The sequence below is a fragment of the Salmo salar genome, chromosome 20 (genome assembly GCF_965601325.2).
Source record: "Salmo salar chromosome 20, fSalSal1, whole genome shotgun sequence".
In the NCBI taxonomy this organism is placed as follows: Eukaryota; Metazoa; Chordata; class Actinopteri; order Salmoniformes; family Salmonidae; genus Salmo; species Salmo salar.
Window position 1 is genome coordinate 57,967,077 of NC_138310.1, and position 20,785 is coordinate 57,987,861.

General features: G+C 43.3%; 1 protein-coding gene across 3 annotated transcripts in view; it reads left to right on the top strand.

Moving 5' to 3' along the window:
- LOC106580937 (alpha-2-macroglobulin) overlaps positions 1-20,517 on the top strand; it is a 39,416-nt gene extending 18,899 nt beyond the window's left edge. For 2 of the 3 annotated variants that reach the window (XM_045703673.2, XM_082966572.1), the window contains 17 exons: positions 519-645; positions 2,127-2,248; positions 2,703-2,754; positions 2,914-2,997; positions 3,303-3,479; positions 3,952-4,033; positions 5,503-5,659; positions 6,270-6,344; positions 11,452-11,617; positions 11,720-11,916; positions 12,420-12,635; positions 12,843-12,961; positions 13,919-14,009; positions 14,251-14,319; positions 14,526-14,631; positions 15,043-15,084; positions 19,964-20,517. In XM_045703673.2, coding sequence (XP_045559629.1) covers positions 519-645; positions 2,127-2,248; positions 2,703-2,754; positions 2,914-2,997; positions 3,303-3,479; positions 3,952-4,033; positions 5,503-5,659; positions 6,270-6,344; positions 11,452-11,617; positions 11,720-11,916; positions 12,420-12,635; positions 12,843-12,961; positions 13,919-14,009; positions 14,251-14,319; positions 14,526-14,631; positions 15,043-15,084; positions 19,964-20,091 — 2,010 coding nt within the window. In that variant the 3' untranslated portion in view covers positions 20,092-20,517. Of the gene's footprint in view, positions 1-518; positions 646-2,126; positions 2,249-2,702; positions 2,755-2,913; positions 2,998-3,302; positions 3,480-3,951; positions 4,034-5,502; positions 5,660-6,269; positions 6,345-11,451; positions 11,618-11,719; positions 11,917-12,419; positions 12,636-12,842; positions 12,962-13,918; positions 14,010-14,250; positions 14,320-14,525; positions 14,632-15,042; positions 15,085-15,936; positions 16,206-19,963 lie in introns of those variants that run through there. The other variant, XM_082966571.1, reaches the window with a different exon arrangement.
- Positions 20,518-20,785: the final 268 nt, after the last annotated feature.

Here is a 20,785-nt window from a genome sequence, read left to right on the forward strand (position 1 = left end):
GTAAGCCCTCCCAGTATTGTCTAATTTCTTTTACCTCTCCAGTCCCACTTCATTTGGATTGTCCCTTGTAACGGCCGTTGTCAGAAAGAGACCAAGGTGCAGCGGAGGATGTGTTCATCATAACGGATTTTAATCAACGAATGAACACTACAAACAAAACATGAAAAGAAACGACAGCCAACAGTTCTGTCAGGATTAACAAAAACCTAGACTGAAAATAATCACCCACAAAACCCCAAAGGAAAAACAGGCTGCCTATGTGGTCTCCCAATCAGCAACAACGAACTACAGCTGTTCCTGATTGAGAGCCACACACGGCCAACCAAAGAAACAAACCAACATAGAACGCCCACCCATGTAACACCCTGGCCAAACCAAAATAGAGAACTAAAAACCCCTCTATGGCCAGGGCGTTACATCCCTGTAGACAACCTGACGCTCTGACATTAAGGACAAGAGAAGAGAGGACACATGGAATCTAGGAAAGACTTGAGATTGGCCCCATGTGTTTCTCCTAGGTGAAGGTGATTCTAGCTGAGTCGGACCAGTTCACAGCCAAGCCATGTGAAGGCTGCCAGTACACTCTGTGTCTGTGTGCTGAAGAGAGCAGGACCTTCAAGTGGATCCTCACCCCAACTGCTCTGGGTGAGCCATACAGTACTCTCTGTCAATCTATCACAAGGCTCCAAATGTACTCCCTGCACCTTGGTCCTTACCACTAACTCTTCTGTAAGGTGTAATAAATATGGTGGTAACTCCACTAAACTGCTTATACCTATCCAGACCCTTAATTAATGCAAATGTTGACGGGTTAGGGCCAAAGAGGGGGTAGGATGTTTATTTTGCCGTTTGTGGTACCACTATAATGCCTAAGGACAACATTATTCACTTTGCACAGCTCTTGTCAGACCGAAATGTAAGAATATTCAGTTATGTATCTAATAGACATGGCTCAAATACATTCCTTGTATATCCTAGCCCTGTAAAGAAATGTTGACAATTGCTTGTGCTAACAAGAGGGATATCTGATGTGCTCAGAAAGATCTCCCTCAGGGGGTATCAAATAAATGGATGGAGGGAGTGAGGGAGTGAGTGAGTGAGTGAGTGGAGTGGGGGAGGGTACATGAGTGTACATGAGTGAGTGAGTGAGTGAGTGTACATGAGTGACTGAGAGGAGAGGCTAGAGGATTATTTTTTTAAATAATGTTTTTATTTAACCTTTATTTAACTAGGACAGTCAGTTAAGAACAAATTCTTATTTACCAAAAGGCCTCCTGCGGGGATGGGGGCTGGGATTAAAAATAAATTATATAAAAAATATAGAACAAACACACATCACGGCAAGAGACATCAAAACACTACATAAAGAGAGACCTAAAATGACAACACAGCACGGCAGCAAAACATGGCAGGAGCACAACATGGTAGCAGCACAAAATGGGGTACAAACATTGTTGGGCACAGGCAACAGCACAAAGGGCAAGAAGGTAGAGACAACAATGCATCACGGAAAGCAGCCACAACTGTCAGTAAGAGTGTCCATGATTGAGATTGAAATAAAACTGTCCAGTTTGAGTGTTTGTTGCAGCTCGTTCCAGTCTCTAGCTGCAGCGAACTGAAAAGACGAGTGACACAGGGATGTGTGTGCTTTGGGGACCTTTAACAGAATGTGACTGGCAGAATGGGTGTTGTATGTGGAAGATGAGGGCTGCAGAAGATATCTCAGATAGGGGGGAGTGAGGCCTAAGATGGTTTTATAAATAAGCAACAACCATTGGCCTTGCGACGGGTATAGAGAGATGACCAGTTTACAGAAGAGTATAGAGTGCAGTGATGTGTCCTATAAGGAGCATTGGTGGCAAGTCTGATGGCCGAATGGTAAAGAACATCTAGCCGCTCGAGAGCACCCTTACCTGCTGATCTATAAATTACGTCTCCATAATCTAGCATGGGTAGGATGGTCATCTGAATTAGGGTTAGTTTGGCAGCTGGGGTGAAAGAGGAGCGATTACGATGAGAAGAAACCAAGTCTAGATTTAACTTTAGGATGAGATGGTGAAAGGGGGCAGGCTGATGGGTGACTGGTCTAGACTTGCATGTTAATGTCTCCCTGGCCTGAACTATAGGGGAGGTGAGTGTGAAAGTGAGCGCCGAGGCATTGAAGACTGAGGAGCTCTGCGGCAACGAAGTGGCCACGGTGCCAGAGAAAGGACGCATTGACACCATTGTACAAACACTGCTGGTAGAGGTGAGTGTCTGTCCTGTATAGCAAGTCCACTGTTCTTTCTCCCATATTGATAAAATGTTTTCAGTAACACTAGGGTGAGGGTAAATGCATTAGACTTTATATCCCCTGCTATTGTATGTTTGGTTTTTTGATGAGGGGACCAAGCGCAAATACAGTTAGACACCGGCCCATGCATAATAAATAAATAGGAAATATTTTTACAAGTTTGAAGAAAAATGTAATCTGTGAATTACTTAATGCATATATTTTGGATTGAGTCGTATAGCTGGACTGACACAACAGACGGCCTGGGACGTAGACTTATCTGAACAGTCTACTTTTCAGGTCAAAAACATTTAATTAACCTTTAAGTGATTACCATATAAATTCTAGGATCGAATGAACTAGAGTTGTCATCATTAGACTTTTAATCTGGTGCTGTTTTTCCTGAAAAAAGTCAATTTCCCTCTATTAGGCCGAGGGAACCCAGGAGACGGTTAGCCACAACGCCCTGCTCTGCCCTGCAGGTGATCTCCTGACCTCTATCAGTCATTTTACTTTCTCATAATTACCCTGATGATGAAGTTGACGTTCATTTGTTTTGGTTTAGATGACAAATACTTTTTAATTGGTTATACCGGTTTTCAAGTCACTCAGTCTCTCATGTTTCTGTCTCGCGTCACCAGAGGGCCCGGTGGAGAAGGACATCTCTCTGAAGCTGCCTGAGGTGTTTGTGGAGGGCTCTGCCAAGGCCTCGCTCTCAGTACTAGGTGAGAATACTCCGTTTGTTTTGCTGAGTTTTCACACCTAATTCTAAGTTTTATAAAATGTTCAGGATATGTTTTCCTTTTGGTGCAGATGAAGTGTTGGCAAGGATTTTTCATCCCTCTATTCATGACGAGGGTAGTGGATATTCAACCTGCAGATCTATGATTCCCTTACGGTTATGGGTGAGGATAGGGATAAGCATTGATTAATGTTAGGGTAAGGAACAGGGATCTGCAGGTCAAATAACTGCCATTAACTAGAGACCAATGTTTGATTGCTTGCCTCAATGGTTGGTCTCTTTCACCAGGTGACCTGATGGGCCGGGCCATGAAGAACCTGGACAGCCTGTTGCAGATGCCCTATGGCTGTGGAGAGCAGAACATGGTGCTGTTTGCTCCCAATATCTACATCCTCAACTACCTGCAGAGCACCAGGCAGCTCACCATGGAGATCCAGACCAGGGCCACAGGCTTCTTAGAGAGTGGTGAGGAAGCTGGGTCTGGTTCAGTAAGGCACAACATAACAAAACTGTTTTAAAATATGTTGCAACGAAAAACAAGCATTTATTATCAGACATGTTCAGTTGCAGCCTACACTCCCTATTTTACTCAATAGCATTTAAAAAAAATCTCCCTACTGGACACAACCCTGGTAAATAGGCTGCTAGCTATTCTGAAGACACATGCTTAATTTAATACATAAAATGGGATATGACAAGATAGTTTGCAATAAGCCTTGTGCTTTTTAAATAATGAGTTGTGATTGAACAGGACTCTGCAAAGATGAACACGGTCTCTGACAGTTTGTAGTCTGTTCATTTCTGTGTGCATCTCCCCTCTGACTAGCAACAACATGTTGCCTATATTTGGCACAAAACCAGTTAACTGCACCTTCCACATACAGTACCTGTCCCTAGAAGGAGAGTCTGTTTGTTCATTTGGCCATTTATGTTGCAGGCTACCAGAGAGAGCTCAACTACAAGCATGGTGATGGCTCCTACAGTGCCTTTGGGAAGAGTGATGAGTCTGGAAACACCTGGTCAGTTTATTGGAAGTCCACACAGTCATAATACCGTCTCTTAGATTTTTCTACAATTTAGATGTTTGTTTTTTTAAGTCACTCTAGAAAATGACATTTGATTTAAGGGTGTTAACAGTATGTAATAAAGGTAGAATGTGATTGTCTCAAATCCATATTAGGATGTGCTGAAGCCAATTGTTATTGTGGCAAAGTTAGGGTTGGCTTTCAGCACATACAGTATGGCTACTAGCCACTGTTATCTAGATTATATGATCCATAGTTTAGGTAAGGCCAACCACATCTAAATTCAGCAAAAAAAGAAACATCCTCTCACTGTCAACTGCATTTATTTTCAGCAAACTTGACATGTGTAAATATTTGTATGAACATAAGATTCAACAACTGAGACATAAACTAAGCAAGTTTCACAGACATGTGCCTAACAGAAATTGAATAATGTGTCCCTGAAAAAAGGGGGGGGGTCAAAATCAAAATTAAGTCAGTATCTGGTGTGGCCACCAGCTGCGTTAAGTACTGCAGTGCATCTCCTCTTCGTGGACTGTGCCAGATTTACCAGCTGTGAGACGTTACCCCACTCTTCCACCAAGGCACCTGCAAGTTCCTGGACATTTCTGGGGGGAATGGCCCTAGCCCTCACCCTCCGATCCAACAGGTCCCAGACGTGCTCAATGGGATTGAGATCAGAGCTCTTCGCTGGCCATGGCAGAACACTGACATTCCTGTCTTGCAGGAAATCACGCACAGAACGAGCAGTATGGCTGGTGGCATTGTCATACTGGAGGGTCATGTCAGGATGAGCTTGCAGGAAGGACCTGCTTAGGAATATGCCTACAAGCCCTCAGTCCAGCCTTTCTCAGCCTATTGCAGACAGTCTGATCACTGATGGAGGGATTGTGCGTTCCTGGTGTAACTCGGGCAGTTATTTTTGCCATCCTGTACCTGTCCCGCAGGTGTGATGTTTGGATGTCTCGATCCTGTGCGGGTGTTGTCACACGTGGTCTGCCACTGCGAGGACGATCAGCTGTCCGTCCTGTCTCCCTGTAGTGCTGTCTTAGGCGTCTCACAGTACTGACATTGCAATTTATTGCCCTGGCCACATCTGCAGTCCTCCTTGCAGCATGCCTAAGCCACGTGCATGCAGGGAGCCTGGGCATCTTTCTTTGGTGTTTTTCAGAGTCATTAGAAAGGCCTCTTTAGTGTCCTAAGTTTTCATAACTGTGACCTTAATTGCATTAATTGTCTGTAAGCTGTTAGTCTTAACGACCATTCCACAGATGCATGTTCATTAATTGTTTATGGTTAATTGAACAAGCATGGGAAATGGTGTTTAAACCCTTTACAAATGAAGATCTGTGAAGTTATTTCGATTTCTACGAATTATCTTTGAAAGACAGGGTCCTGAAAAAGGGACGTTTCTTTTTTTGCTGAGTTTAGTCTCCAGTAACATCTTCCCTGTGTCCTCTCAGGCTCACCTCCTTTGTGCTGAAGTCCTTTGGCGGGGCCAAACCCTACATCTTTGTGGACCCCGCCCACATTGCCCAGGCCAAGGCCTGGTTGGCCAGTCACCAACAGAAGGATGGCTGCATCACATCAGTGGGGAAACTCTTCCATAACGGCATGAAGGTAAAGGGGAATCAGAGCTTAGCTGGAAATAAGAGGAGGAGGAGTGTCTTACTGCTGCCACCTAATGTGAAAAGGTGACGTTAAGGGCAGAGATTCAGCAGGAGGTTCTGGTGCAAAAGTGTCCCATTCTATTTAGTGCAATGGTGGAGTCGGCATAAAATCCTAGATAAACAAAATACTTGATAACAATACATCAAATATGTGTACTTTACATAATTCATCCTGCACTGACACCTGGGATAATGTACTGTTCAGGAGGACCTTAGGACCCCACGTGTGCCCCAAAAAAGCACATGCTGAGCACAACAAGAATCCCAAGCATGTTTTAGCCTGTCCTGAGAACACACCACCTCACCAAAATGACCGGAGTCTGACTAGTCCTGACATCTTTTGTGTATCTCCAGAACAGTACACTTGAATCTGAAGGGCTTAACAGGTTTTCCCACCCTGTTCTTTATCTTGGTGCACCATACCATGCAAATGTTGTTTTAAACACTACAATGATTTTTGCCTGAAAGCGGTTGATATCAGTGTGACTTTGAAACTCTGTAGCACCTGAGAGTACTGTATGATGTTGGATGAAGTTTACTGTCATCCTTTGGTGTTATAGGGCGGGGTCGGGGATCAAGTGTCGCTCACTGCCTACGTTACCGCTGCACTGCTGGAGCTGGATGGCAACACTACTGTGAGTTATCACCATTTGACCTTTCTCTCTTTCCATATCCATGTATTTTTATATCATTGATAAACAAGAAGGCCACATTTTGGTGCTTTTATAAAAAAATGTACAGCCCTAGGGGATATTTCTGCTTAGCCGTCCCACTCTTTCTTAGATCGAAATAGATCTCTATATATCCATCAGTGCATTCGGAAAGTATTAGACCCCTTGACCTTATCCACATTTTGTTACATTACAGCAGGGCTGCCCAACCCTCTTCTTGGAGATCTACTGTCCTGTGAGTTTTCAGTCCAACCCTAATTTAACACACCTGATTCTACTAATTAGCTGCTCAACAAGACCTTAACTAGCTGAATCAGATATGCTAAATTAGGGTTGGACTGAACCTACAGGACAGTAGAACTCCAGGAAGAGGGTTGGACAGCCCTGCGTTATAGCCTTATTCTTAAATGGATTAAATTAAATGTTTTTGTCATCAATCTACACACAATACCCCAAAATGACAAAGCTGAAACTGGTTTCTAGAAATGTTGGCTAATTTATTAAATATGTAAATATGTTATTTCTGTTTTTATAAGTATTCAAACCCCTTTGCTATGAGACTCGAAATTGAGTTCAGGTCATCCTGTTTCCATTGATCATCCTTGAGATGTTTCTACAACTTGATTGGAGTGCACCTGTGGTAATTTCAATTGATTGGACATGATTTGGAAAGGCACACCTGTCTTTAAGGTCCCACAGTTGACAGTGCATGTCAGAGCAAAAACCAAGCCATGAGGTCGAAGGAATTGTCCGTAGAGCTCCGAGGCATGAATCTGGGGAAGAGTACCAAAACATTTCTGCTGCATTGAAGGTCCCCAAGAACACAGTGGCCTCCATTGTTACATGGAATAAGTTTGAACCACCATGACTCTCCCGAGAGCTGACCTCCCAAAACTCAAGCAATCGGGGGAGAAGGGCGTTGATCAAGGAGGACAAAGAACCTGATGGTCACTCTGACAGAGCTCAAGATTTCCTCTGTGGAGATTGGAGAACCTTGCAGACAGAAGACACTCCTCAGTAAAGGCACATGACAGCCCGCTTGGAGTTTGCCAAAAGACACCTAATAGACTCTCAGACAATGAGAAACAAGATTCTCTGGTCTGATGAAACCAAGATTGAACTCTTTGGCTTGAATGCCAAGCGTTATGTCTGGAGAGAACCGTGGACGTGTGTGTGTGTGTGTGTGTGTGTGTGTGTGTGTGTGTGTGTGTGTGTGTGTGTGTGTGTGTGTGGACATGTTTAACTCTTCTTGTGGGGACATTTTGTTGGTCCCCACAAGGTCAAATGCTATTTTTATGTTAGGCGCTAAAGTTAGGAGCTGGGTTAGGTTTTTGGGTTAAGGGTAAGGTTAGGGAAAACAGGATTTTGAATGGGACTGAATTGTGTCCCCACAAAGTTAGCTATACAATACTGTGTTTATATACATACAGTACCAGTCAATTTTGGACACACCTACTCATTCCATGTTTTTCTTTATTTTTGCTATTGTAGAATAATAGTGAAGACATCAAAACTATGAAATAACACATATGGAATCATGAGTCTGTAATACCAACATGTTTCAAGCAGACCACCATAGTCCCTGTGCACAAGTACACGAAGGCAACCTGCCTAAATTACTACAGATCCGTAGCATTCACATCTGTAGCCATGAATTGCTTTGAAAGGCTGGTGGTATTGGCTCACATCAACACCATTATCCCAAAAACCCTAGACCCACTCCAATTTGCATACCGCCCAAACAGATCCACAGATGATGCAATCTCTATTGCACTCCACACTGCCCTTTCACACCTGGACAAAAGGAACACCTATGTGAGAATGCTATTCATTTGACTACAGCTCGGTGTTCAACACCATAGTGCCCTCAAAGCTCATCACTAAGCTAAGGATCCTGGGACTAAACACCTCCCTCTGCAACTGGATCCTGGACTTCCTGAAGGGCTGCCCCCAGGTGGTGAGGGTAGGTAGCAACACCTCTGCCACGCTGATCCTCAACACAGGTAACCCTCAGGGGTGCATGCTCAGTACTCCCCGTTCACCCACGACTGTGTGGCCAGGCACGACTCCAACACCATCAAGTTTGCAGACGACACAACAGTGCCTGATCACCGACAACGTCGAGACAGCCTGTAGGGAGGAGGTCAGACACCTGGCCGGGTGGTGCCGGAATAATAACCTATCCCTCAATGTAACCAAGACTAAGGAGATGATTTGGACTACAGGAAAATGGGGACCGAGCACGCCCCCATTCTCATCGATGGGACTGTAGTGGAGCAGGTTGAGAGCTTCAAGTTCCTTGGTGTCCACATCACCAACAAACTAGAATGGTCCAAACACACTAAGACAGTCGTGTAGAGGGCACGACAAAGCCTATTCCCCCTCAGGAAACTGAAAAGATTTGGCATGAGTCCTCAGATCCTCACGAGGTTCTACAGCTGCAACATCAAGAGCATCCTGACTGGTTGCATCACTGCCTGGTATGGCAACTGCTCGGCCTCTTACCGCAAGGCTCTACAGAGGGTAGTGCGTAGAGGGTAGTGCGTACGGCCCAGTACGTCACTGGGGCTAAGCTGCCTGCCGTCCAGGACCTCTACACCAGGCGGTGTCAGAGGAAGGCCCTAAAAATGGTCAAATACCCCAGCCACCACAGTGTTGAGACTGTTTTCTCTATTACCGCATGGCAAGCGGTACCGGAGTGCCAAGTCCAGGACAAAAAGGCTTCTTAACAGCTTTTACCCCTAAACCAATAGACTCCTGAGCAGGTAATCTAATTAAATATACATTCATGTACATACTACCACAATTAGCCCGACCAACCGGTGCCCCTGCACATTGGCTACCCGGGCTATCTGTCCCACCACCCGCCAACCCCTCTTATACGTTACCGCTACTCTCTGTTTATCATATATACATAGTCACTTTAACCATATATACATGTTTATACTACCTATTGTTCACCTAACATGCTGACCAAACCGGACACGTCGCGTGCGCGAGCGTTGCAAAATAATTTTAGAAATCCATGTTATTCAATTATTGCATCAACGAGCGTCTGCGTTGCCAAGGGCTAAAATAGAAGTCATTCCTATTCCTGATGCAGATTGCGCTGCAAGTCCTGCCTCTCCCATCTCCTCATTGGTTTATAGAAGCAGGTACCCATGTGCCATCTCCTCATTGGTTATACCCACGTGTGTGATTGATAGACTAAATATTTTGCCTGTTGTCATGGTAATACTATGAAAGTGTAGATGCCAATCACCATATAAGTTCAAAGATGAAAAAGCCTGGAAGGAGGAGAGATGACTTGAAACGATTCGGTTGGCCATTTTATGTGTGGATTAATTGTCGGACCTTGTGCATTTCAGGTAAAATAACAACTCAATGTTTATCCCTGGACAAATTAGCTAGCAACAGCAAGCTAGCTAAATAGGACAAATTAGCTAGCAAGTGCACGCTAACTAGCTAAATTGCCATACATGTTTAATGCTTTTCGACCTGTCCCCAAATTAATGTCATTGGTTCAGAGTTTTTGATATTTTAACCTGCGTGTCGTGTGATCGCGTTTGGTGTAGGGGGACAAAATAAATTAATGCATGATAGCACACGATGGCGCACGCACGCAGCCGGTTTGGGTTCCGTGTAATATCTTTTATTTAAAAAAAAAAAATTACCTTAGAAATTGCACTGTTGGTTAGTAAGCATTTCACTGTAAGGTCTACACCTGTTGTATTCGACGCACGTGACAAATAATTTAATTTGATGTAGTATAGTTGAGATTCTTCAAAGTAGCCACCCTTCGCCTTGACCGCTTTGCACACTCTTGGCATTCTCTCAACCAAAATTCAAGAACTTTAAGTTTCTTCAAGTGCAGTCGCAAAAACCATCAAGCACTATGATGAAACTGGCTCTCATGAGGACCGACCACAGGAAAGGAAGAATCAGAGTTGCCTCTGTTGCAGAGGACATGTTTATTAGAGTTACCAGCCTCAGAAATTGCAGCACAAATAAGTACTTCTGCGTTAAACAGACACATCTCAATATCAACTTTTCGGAGGAGACTGTGTGAATCAGGCCTTCATGGTGGATTTGTTGCAGAGAAACCACTACTAAAGGACAATATTAAGAAGAGACTTGCTTGGGCCAAGAAACACGAGCAATGGACATTTGACGGGTGGAAATCTGTCCTTTGGTCTGATGAGTCCAAAGTTGAGATTCTTGGTTCCAACCGCCTTGTCTTTGAGACGCAGAGTAGGTGAATGGATGATCTCTGCATGTGTAGTTCCCACTGTGAAGCATGGAGGAGGTGGTGTGGGGGTCCTTTGCTGTAGACACTGTCAGTGATTTATTTAGAATTCAAGGCACACTTAACCAGCATGGTTACCACAGCATTCTGCAGCTAAACGCCATCCTATCTGGTTTGCGCTTAGTGGGACGATCATTTGTTTTTCAACAGGACAATTACCCAACACACCTCCAGGCTGTGTAAGGGCTATTTGACCAAGGAGAGTGATGGAGTGCTGCATCAGATGACCTGGTCTCCAGAATCACCTGACCTCAACCCAATTGAGATAGTTTAGGATGAGTTGGACCGCAGAGTGAAGGAAAAGCAGCCAACAAGTGCTCAGCATATGTAGGAACTCCTTCAAGACTGTTGGAAAAGCATTCCAGGTGAAGCTGGTTGAGAAAATGCTAATATTGTGCAAAGTTGTCATCAAGACAAAGGTTGGCTACTTTGAAGAATCTCAAATATAAAATATATAAAGAAAATAGTAAAAATAAAGGAAAAACCCTTGAATGAGTAGGTGTCCAAACATTTGACTGGTACTGTGCATGCATACACTTGTTAATTTAATTGTATTGCTAACATTATTCAGTACTCATACCCATATTAAAGACCTGATAAACGGTCTTTGTTGTATTCAATGGGTAACACAATGGAAAACCCATAGAGATTTTGCAACTGAAAATTTGCATTTCTTATTGGTCCAGGTATTCCCTCATAGTTTCAATCAGTGTTCCTCTGTCTGGTGCCTAATGAACACAACACTGTTTTATGTGGGTGTGTCAGGACCCCATGGTGGAGAAGAGTCTGGTGTGTCTGAAGGCAGCAGTGTCTGACCAGCTGGACAACACCTACACCACGGCCCTGCTGTCCTACACCTTCACCCTGGCACAAAACCAGGACATGAGGGCCAAGCTCATCACCCACCTGGACAAGATTGCTGATACCTCAGGTATGTGTCTTGTCTCTTTGTGAAAATGTCTTTGTCTTTACCTGTCTGTCTGACTGCCGTGAAACCGTCACTGTCGACCACTGACAATGAAAATTACCACAGGTGGCAATCGTCACTGGAAGAGAGCAGAGGCTTCTGGGCTGAAGACGGACTCTCTGGAGGTGGAAATGACATCCTACGTGCTGCTGGCGCTGCTCTCAGGCCCCTCCATGCCAGGCTTTGGGCTGGACTACTCCACTGCCATCGTCCGCTGGCTGGCCCAGCAGCAGAACCCCTACGGAGGTTTTGCCTCCACACAGGTACTTTTATGGTCTGGTAGACATTTATTCACTCTAACACCTCATCTGCCTGTCGCTCCTACTGTTAGTATTTTACATTTTACATTTAGCAGACGCTCTTATCCAGAGCGACTTACAGTAGTGAATGCATACATTTCATGCATTTTTTTTTGTTGTACTGGCCCCCCGTGGGAATCGAACCCACAACCCTGGCGTTGCACACACCATGCTGGCGTTGCACACACCATGCTGGCGTTGCAAACACCATGCTCTACCAACTGAGCCACAGGGGTTAAACATTGATCACATCAAATACTTATTTTTATATGAAATGTAGCATATTGGACATTTTTATTAAAGCCTTACTTCATAACACATTGTATGGATTTCCTTGAATTGTTGTGATTAATTTTACATTCTTAATGTATTTCTATGTTATATTGATTCTCTCCATCTATACCCAAGCTATAGTCATCCAGATTTGTTTTTACAACAGTATCTCCCTCTTCTTCCCCTGTCACCAGGACACAGTGGTAGCACTGCAGGCCCTGGCCAAGTACGGTGCTGCCACCTTCAGTCCAGAGGGCGCCAGTGTAGTCAGTGTGAGCTCAGCCGGAGGCCTGAATATGGAGTTCACTGTGAATCAGAACAACAGGCTTCTCTATCAGGAGGAGCAGCTGAAGGAGGTCCCTGGGGACTACAACATCAAGGCACAGGGCAAGAGCTGCGTGTTTGTGCAGGTCAGGCTCCAGTCATTTGCCCTTTGCTGCCTCTCTACATGCAGTACTGAGTGTCTGGTTTGTGTTCAGTAGGGCACACTGTGTTGCACAAAAACTAACGTTTCAACCCTAGAGTGTCAGCATTAACGGAAATGCATGTGTACTGTACATTGAAATGTGGATGTTGATTTCATGCATCTCATGGTATTGTCTCTGTTTTCTTTTCAGATCGGCATGCATTACAATATTCCCCCTCCTCCTGATTTCTCTGCTTTTAACATCTCAACAGAGACGCTGGGGAAATGCAACGGCATCAAGAAATCTCTGATTGTGTCTGTGGATGTAAGGTACAGTTGTATTCTTTTTAACTTTGGCCTTCCCTGTGGCTCAGTTGGTAGAGCATGGTGTGTGCAACGCCAGCATGGTGTGTGCAACGCCAGCATGGTGTGTGCAACGCCAGGGTTGTGGGTTTGATTCCCACGGGGGGCCAGTACAAAAATAAGAAATTATGAAATGTATGCATTCACTACTGTAAGTCGCTCTGGATAAGAGCGTCTACTAAATGACTAAAATGTAAATGTAAATAGCATCTAACTGATTCTGGTAGGACAAGTGAAAAAAGTGACTGAACCACCAGTGTGTAGATGTCAATATCTCTTTAAAGCTTTTTGGGCAACCCAACCAAAATCACATAGAAATGTGAGTTATAGATCTGTCATTCTCATTGACAGCAAGTCTAAGAAGCGGTAGATCTGTTTTTATGTGCGCTATTTTTATGCTTCCCATTCTTACATTTAGGTTTTGCATCTTTTACTTTCAGTTTTGTATCCCAGCTTCAAACAGCAGAAAATACAATATTTGTTGTTATTGAAAATATATTTCAGAGGTTTAGATGGTACAATGATTCTCTACACCATAGAGCCCCACAGTGGAGGTGTCATAATACCCAGAAAACCTAGCGGTCAAGCAGGGAAATGGTTCAGGTCGTTTTTTTAATAATTTATTTTAGAAACACTTAAAAACACATTTTTGGGGGATAAATATTTATCCTGTATTTATCCCCCCAAAAAGTGTTTCTAAAATAAATGATTAAAAAAAACGACCTGAACCATTTCCCTGTTTTGACCTGTAGGTTTTATGGGTATTATGACTCATACTGTGGTACTCCTTGTTTTGTCACATAAACATAAATTAGGCAAACTAGTAGAATTGTAGCAACCAGGAAATGGCGCGATTTCTGCATATTTGCAACTTTTTAAGGTAATACAGTATCTTACCTTCATCTGACCCGGTTTGACTGACAGGTACAACGGTCGGCGAGAGGAGACCAACATGGTGATCGTCAATGTCAAGCTTCTCTCTGGCTTCGTCCTGGACAAGTCCTCCCTCAGGCCTGTGAGTCAATAAGAGAACCTTAGTTGAGGGGAACGCATATACAGTTTAATCAGGGCCAGGAGTTTTACCAGGTTGGGGAACACTCCTGGCCCTAAGTATAATCCCCTCCAGGATTAGTTAATGTATATTAATGATAATGGCGTCTGTTCTAATTGTAAGTATTGTCAATGTCAGAAGTTGTCCTTTGGACTAATCAGTTCTACTGTCTATGACAATGATAACCTGTGTTCTGTTCTTCCAGTTGAAAAATGACCCCACTGTCAAACGAGTTGACCTGGAGGAAGGACATGTCATAATCTACATAGATGGGGTAGGAACATGAATAATGAACGTTGCGTCTAAACAGGTTGCTGTCTATCGGTTACAGAAAACCTGGTCTCATTTGCATCCACACACTGGATTTAACTTGAACAGTAACATCAAAGTAATACCGTAGTGGATGTTTTCTACAGGAACACTATATGAATCAATAACATTGAACGGCAGTGTCAAATGTATTATTCCCTTTTCTTCCAGCTTAAGCAGAAGCAAACTAAGACGTACAGCCTGGCCATAGAGGAGGATGTGCCTGTGAGGAATCTGAAACCAGCTGTGGTGAAAGTGTATGACTACTACCAGACAAGTAAGAATTCCATCTAACACAGACAGTAAAAACGTGTTCTCATGCCCCGAAAACATTGTTCCCCATAGGCTATATTAGTCCCAGATATATTAGACCTTTGAAAAAGAGCACCATGAATTGAAAATAACAACATATACAGTAGTTGTTTGTATGTTGCATTTTTTTGTCTATTAATGGAGACTACATGTTTCTATTAACCAGTTTCCAAACAACCCATTTCTCTCTGGTGGCACTGGCTACCTGTCTGGGTTACATACATATCTCTTATTCCCTAAGAAGGAAACAAGACATCACCAGTGGGCCCATTAGTTCACCCCTGAAGTGGGAGTTTAATGACGTTGACTGACTGAAAGGGAAGTAAAGTTAGCATTAGAAAGAAACTGACCTCTGCATTATCTGTTTGGTTCTCAGGTGATGAAGCTGTGAGTGAATACAGCTCCCCATGTGCAGAGAGTAAGTACATAACAACCTTTCTATAACCAAACCTACATGTCTCATACAGATTTGCACCTCACAGGCAAAACATTTTAGTGGCCCCCGTCTTGATGACGGAGATACGTATTTTAGTTGTAAAGCTAATTTCCTGCAATTCTACACATTTGTCATGGGGAGTAAAGAAAATGTTGCAGTTTTAAAGTAAGCTTTCTACACATTTTGCCAAGAGGCGGAGAGAAGCTTAGCAATTTTATAACAAATTCCATGCAATTCTACTCATTTTGCCTTGGGGCAGAGAGAAAAAATGTGTAGTTTTACAGCTAAATTCCTATAATTTTAAACATTTTGCCAAGACTTATGCCATCTTAATGATATGAGAGTTACTAAAAAAATCAATGAGGGGGCTCCAATCTAAAAATCGTTAGCTAACATGGCTGATTTGGGTGACTCAGTGTCTGCACAACCAAATTGCACCTTGTGTATTCTACAATTCTAAATTGTAACACAAAGTTGAGATCCCGACTGAGTGTGTGTGTACCGAAAATTAGGCACCCCCCTTTTGCCCTCAGAACAGCCTCAATTCGTCAGGAAATGGACTCTACAAGGTGTTGAAAGCATTCCACAAGGATGTTGGCCCATGTTGATTCCAAAGCTTCCCACAGTTGTCAAGTTGGCAGGATGTTCTTTGGGTGGGCCCCCTTCTGAAAGGGTTCTTTGACTGTCGCCAAAGGAGAACCCTTATTTGGTCATAAGCTTATATCGCTTATGCCTGGAGCCGGCCCTGTGAAGATGTGTATATGTTCACTGTTTTATAGAGTAAAATCCTAGGACAAGCAGCGAATGTTCTATTGATGTTTGACATTTTCACAGGTGATGAAATCAATGAAGTGTGACAGACAGAGAGCCAATCACAAGCTGACTGGACCCGTGCTCAACCAATTGCTTTCATACGTAGGAATGTTTTTTTTAGGCAGAGCTCATGAAACTTCTCAATTTATTTAGTTTGATGCTTATAGTTATAAATGTTGTTGTGATCGTGTAGCCTGTCTGAGTCCTTTACAATGATTATGTCAAGCTACCAGATCATTTGACGTTCTATTAAAGCTGAAATGCACCCTGAGTCTGAAAACAAGCCCATATACCTTGTGCACTTGTGGAGATCTTTGTAAGCAATAGTATATGGCAACAATTCCACATTGCGTATCAGAGAGCGATATGGAGCTACCACCTCTTTACCGATCATCTCAGATCTACACGAGCGTAGGATGTAGTGGAGGCTGGAACTTGGAATTCAGGGGAGGTTACTGTTCACATGCACTTGTGTATTGCTGCATCAAAACAGCAGTCTGACTCCCCTCTCCCTTCCCCATGCAAGTCTGTAGAGCAGCACGATTCTGCTCACATAACATTTAGACTAGGAGTATTATGACACATCAAGGCACAGAATGATTAGCATTATTATTACATATCCAGTACTGTTGTATGTGGTCTCATTGTGTAGTCCCTACACTTTTAGAAAAAAAGGGTTACGAAAGGGTTCTTTGTCGCTATAGGAGAACCCTTTTTGGTTCCAGGTAGAACCATCTGTGGAAAAGGCTTGTACCCTCAATCAAAAAGGGTTCTCCTATTGGCATTCAGCATAGTTGCTGGAATTGTGTTAAAGGACAATGTGTCAAGATATACCAGGGCCAGCACAGTACAGTGCGGGTTGGCACAACAGTGTGAAAAGGATTCTAAAAAGTAACAACTACCAACCCCAAGAGACAGACAACCATACATCCCCACAAGGTCACCATGGGGTCAGATGTATGAAAAGTAGTAGTACTATCAAAAAGGTTTTTCCAAGCAACCTGGAGACAGTCAGTCTGTACGTTTTTGCGCTAGAGCAGTGGTTCCCAAACATTGTATAGTCCCTTTCCCCTTCAAACATTCAACCTTCAGTTGCGTAACCCCTTCAGCACCAGGGTCAGCGCACTCTCAAATGTTTTATTTAATAAAAAAATTGCCATCATTGTAAGCCTGCCACACATACACACACACTATACGATACATTTATTAAACATAAGAATGTGTGTGAGTTTGTCACAACCCCGCTCGTGGGAAGTGACAAAGAGCTCTTATAGGACCAGGGCACAAATAATCAATAATTTTGCTCTTTATTTAACCATCTTACATATAAAACCTTATTTGTTCATCGACAATTGTGAATAACTCACCACAGGTTAACGAGAAGGATATGCTTGAAAGGATGCACATAACTCTGCAATCTTGGGTTGTATTGGAGAGAATCTGTCTTAAATCATTTTCCACACCCAGTCTGTGCCTGTATTTAGTTTTAATGCTAGTGAGGGCCGAGAATCCACTCTCACATAGATACGTGGTTGCAAAGGGCATCAGTGTCTTAACAGCGCGATTTGCCAAGGCAAGAAACTCTTGAACGCAGCCCAATCCAGAAATCTGGCAGTGGCCTTTGATTAAATTCAGTTTTCACAGAACCGCTTGTTGCAATTTTGATGAGGCTCCCTTGTTCAGATATCAGTATGTGGACTGGAGGCAGGGCATGAAAGGGATAACGAATCCAGTTGTTTGTGACATCCATTTCGGGAAAATACCTGCTTAATTGTGCACCCAACTCACTCAGGTTCTTCGCTCGATCACATTTGACATTGTCCGTAAGCTTGAGTTCATTTGCACACAAAAAATCATACATTGATGGAAAAACCTGTGTGTTGTCCTTGTTAATGCAGACAGAAAAGAGCTCCAACTTCTTAATCCTAGCCTCAATTTTGTCCCGCACATTGAATATAGATGCGGAGAGTCCCTGTAATCCTAGATCCAGATCATTCAGGCGAGAAGAAACATCACCCATATAAGCCAGTCGTGTGAGCAAGCGGTCAGACAGGTGAAAATTATGGTCAGTCAAGAAAACTTTAAGCTCGTCTCTCAATGTAAAAAAACATGTCAATACTTTGCCCCTTGAAAACCAGCTCACTTCTGTATGTTGTAAAAGCGTTACATGGTCGCTGCCCATATCATTGCATAGTGCAGAAAATACATGAGTTCAGGGGCCTTGCTTTAAAAAGTTAACCATTTTCACTGATGTGTCCAAAATGTCTTTCAAGCAGTCAGGCATTCCTTTGGCAGGAAGAGCCTCTCGGTGGATGCTGCAGTGTACCCAAGTGGCGTCGAGAGCAACTGCTTGCACACGCGTTACCACTCCACTACGTCTCCCTGTCATGGCTTTTGCGCCATCAGTACAGATACCAACACATCTTGACCACCAAAGTCCATTTGATGTCACAAAACTGTCCAGTACTTTAAAAATGTCCTCTCATGTTGTCCTGGTTTCCAGTGGTTTGCAGAAGAGGATGTCTTCCTTAATTGACCCCCCATAAACGTAACGGACATATACCAGGAGCTGTGCCAGGCCCGCCACATCTGTTGACTCATCCAGCTGTAACGCATAGAATTCACTGGCTTGTATGTGAAGCAGTAATTGTTTCAAAACATCTCCTGCCATGTCACTGATGCATTGTGAAACAGTGTTGTTTGATGAAGAGATTGTCTGTATAGTTGTTTTGACCTTTCCCCCCCAGCATTGTCCCAGGTATATACGCGGCAGCAGGAAAAATGAAGTCCTCCACAATAGAATAGGGCTTGCCTGTCCTAGCAACTCTGTAGGTAACCATATAAGACTCTTCTAGCCCCTTCTTATTAATGGTATCTGTTGCTTTTATACATGTCTTACTACTCGAAAGTCGTCTTAATTCTCGCTCAAAAAACTCCCATGGCTTATTTTTCTAATTGGTATGTTTTGTTTCTAAATGTCTGCGCAAGAGTGAAGGTTTCATTGAGTTGTGAGATAGTACTTTTGCACATATAACACACTGTGGCTGAGGAAAGGCACTACTCCCAATATAAGTGAACCCCAAATCAATGTAGTTCTCATCATATTTGCGCCTCTTCGATGGTCCAACATCCCTGTCTGTTCGGTGCTTTCACGGGTAAGGAGGCAGTAGCTCTTCAGCTGCATCAGATTCAGAACTGTCAGTGTCCATGCTAGCTGGGCTAACAACAAATGTAGAATTACTGATGCTAGCATCGGATGTGCTCGTGGAAGCAGAACAACTTGTGTTGTAGAGAGGTGCAGGTGTAGTACTGCTGGTTGTAGCAGTACTACCAGTAGAGCTGGTATGTGTCTCTATGGACACTTTCTTTAACCATTTATCAATTTTCGAGCAAACGGAATGAGCAGCAGCTACGTTTGGCTACATACGGACCGTTAGTGGAATTCCCGCGATAGAGTAACAGTTAATGTGATTGGATGTTAATTATTTGACTAGGCTACCTGCATTTGACATGTTATTTCGCAGAATACTAGATGGTTTATTTTTTATTTTTGACAGTGAAACGAGGCTACTCAGGCGAGGAAAAAAACTCACCCAAATGTATGTTGGAAAATATAAATGTACTGTTTGAAAATGTGAAGATTTGTTTTTTTGTATAAAAAAAACAAATACTTTTTTTTTTTTTTAATGTGAATCACATTTTTATTTTGCGTACCCCTGACGGCATTGCGCGTACCCCAGTTTGGGAAAATCTGCGCTAGAGCAGCGGAAGGCAAATAATAATGACTAGAAAAGTACAGATAACTGGCAAAATAATGGAAACACTTGATTTAAATGAGGGATACAAAGTATATGTTGAAAGCAGGTGCTTCCACACAGGTGTGGTTCCTTAGTTAATTAAGCAATGCCATCATGCTTAGAGTCATGTATAAAAATGCTGGGCAGGCCATTATTTTCACCATTGTTTTGTCTAAGATGGCTATGCCCCCATAGGATGTGTTACGTTCCCCAGTTTCTGTGTTGTGGGTATTTATGTGTATGTATTTCAGGAAATGGCTTCCTGGATTCCCCCAAGCAGCTGATTGGTCAGCCCCATGGCAGATTGGAGCTGACCGCGCCCTCTCGTCAGTGGATACAGCTGTATCCCATTACAGACTCCTTCTCCAGCTGTATATAAGCCAGTGTTCCTTTGCTCAGAGAGAGAGCTGATGATTATGTTCTGTGTTGATCGTTGCTAAGAGAGAGTGTCTATGATGTCCTATGTTAGTTGTTGCTCAGCCAGTTTTTGTAAAGTATTTTGTAATCGGTCCTGCTGAGGTATGTTTTTGTCACAAGGACTGTGTTTTGATTATTGAAATTGTTCAAGTTAGGTTAATATTATTCTGTTTTTGTTCCCGAAGGGGAAGGCACCTAGGGAGTGCTTAGCCAAGAGGCCTGCGGGCATACACAACCCGTAGTATTTACTGTCTATGCACACTAGGTAAGACCTGGACGGACCACCCCGTGTCTTGGTTAGCGCACCAGGTGGTGTTAGTTAGGTAAGTAGTGGGTAGGCAGGTAAGGTAGGAGAGGGGGCTTTGACTTTGACTTTGTTTGCTTTTGTTCTGCCCAGCTACTTCTCCCCAAATTTACCGTGTGAAGGAATAAATTCCCAGTAAAGGTGAAGTCTCAGTCGTCCTTACCCGCATCTACAGTCCCATTCATCTTTCACTCCACGGTGAGTTGAGTTGTAGCAGGGTGTTGCGTAACAGGATGACAATGCCACAGGGCACGAGTGGTCACAATGGTTTGGTGAGCATGAAAATGATGTAGCTATATGCCATGTCTGTCTCAGTCACCAGATCTCAACCCAATTGAACACTTGTGAGAGA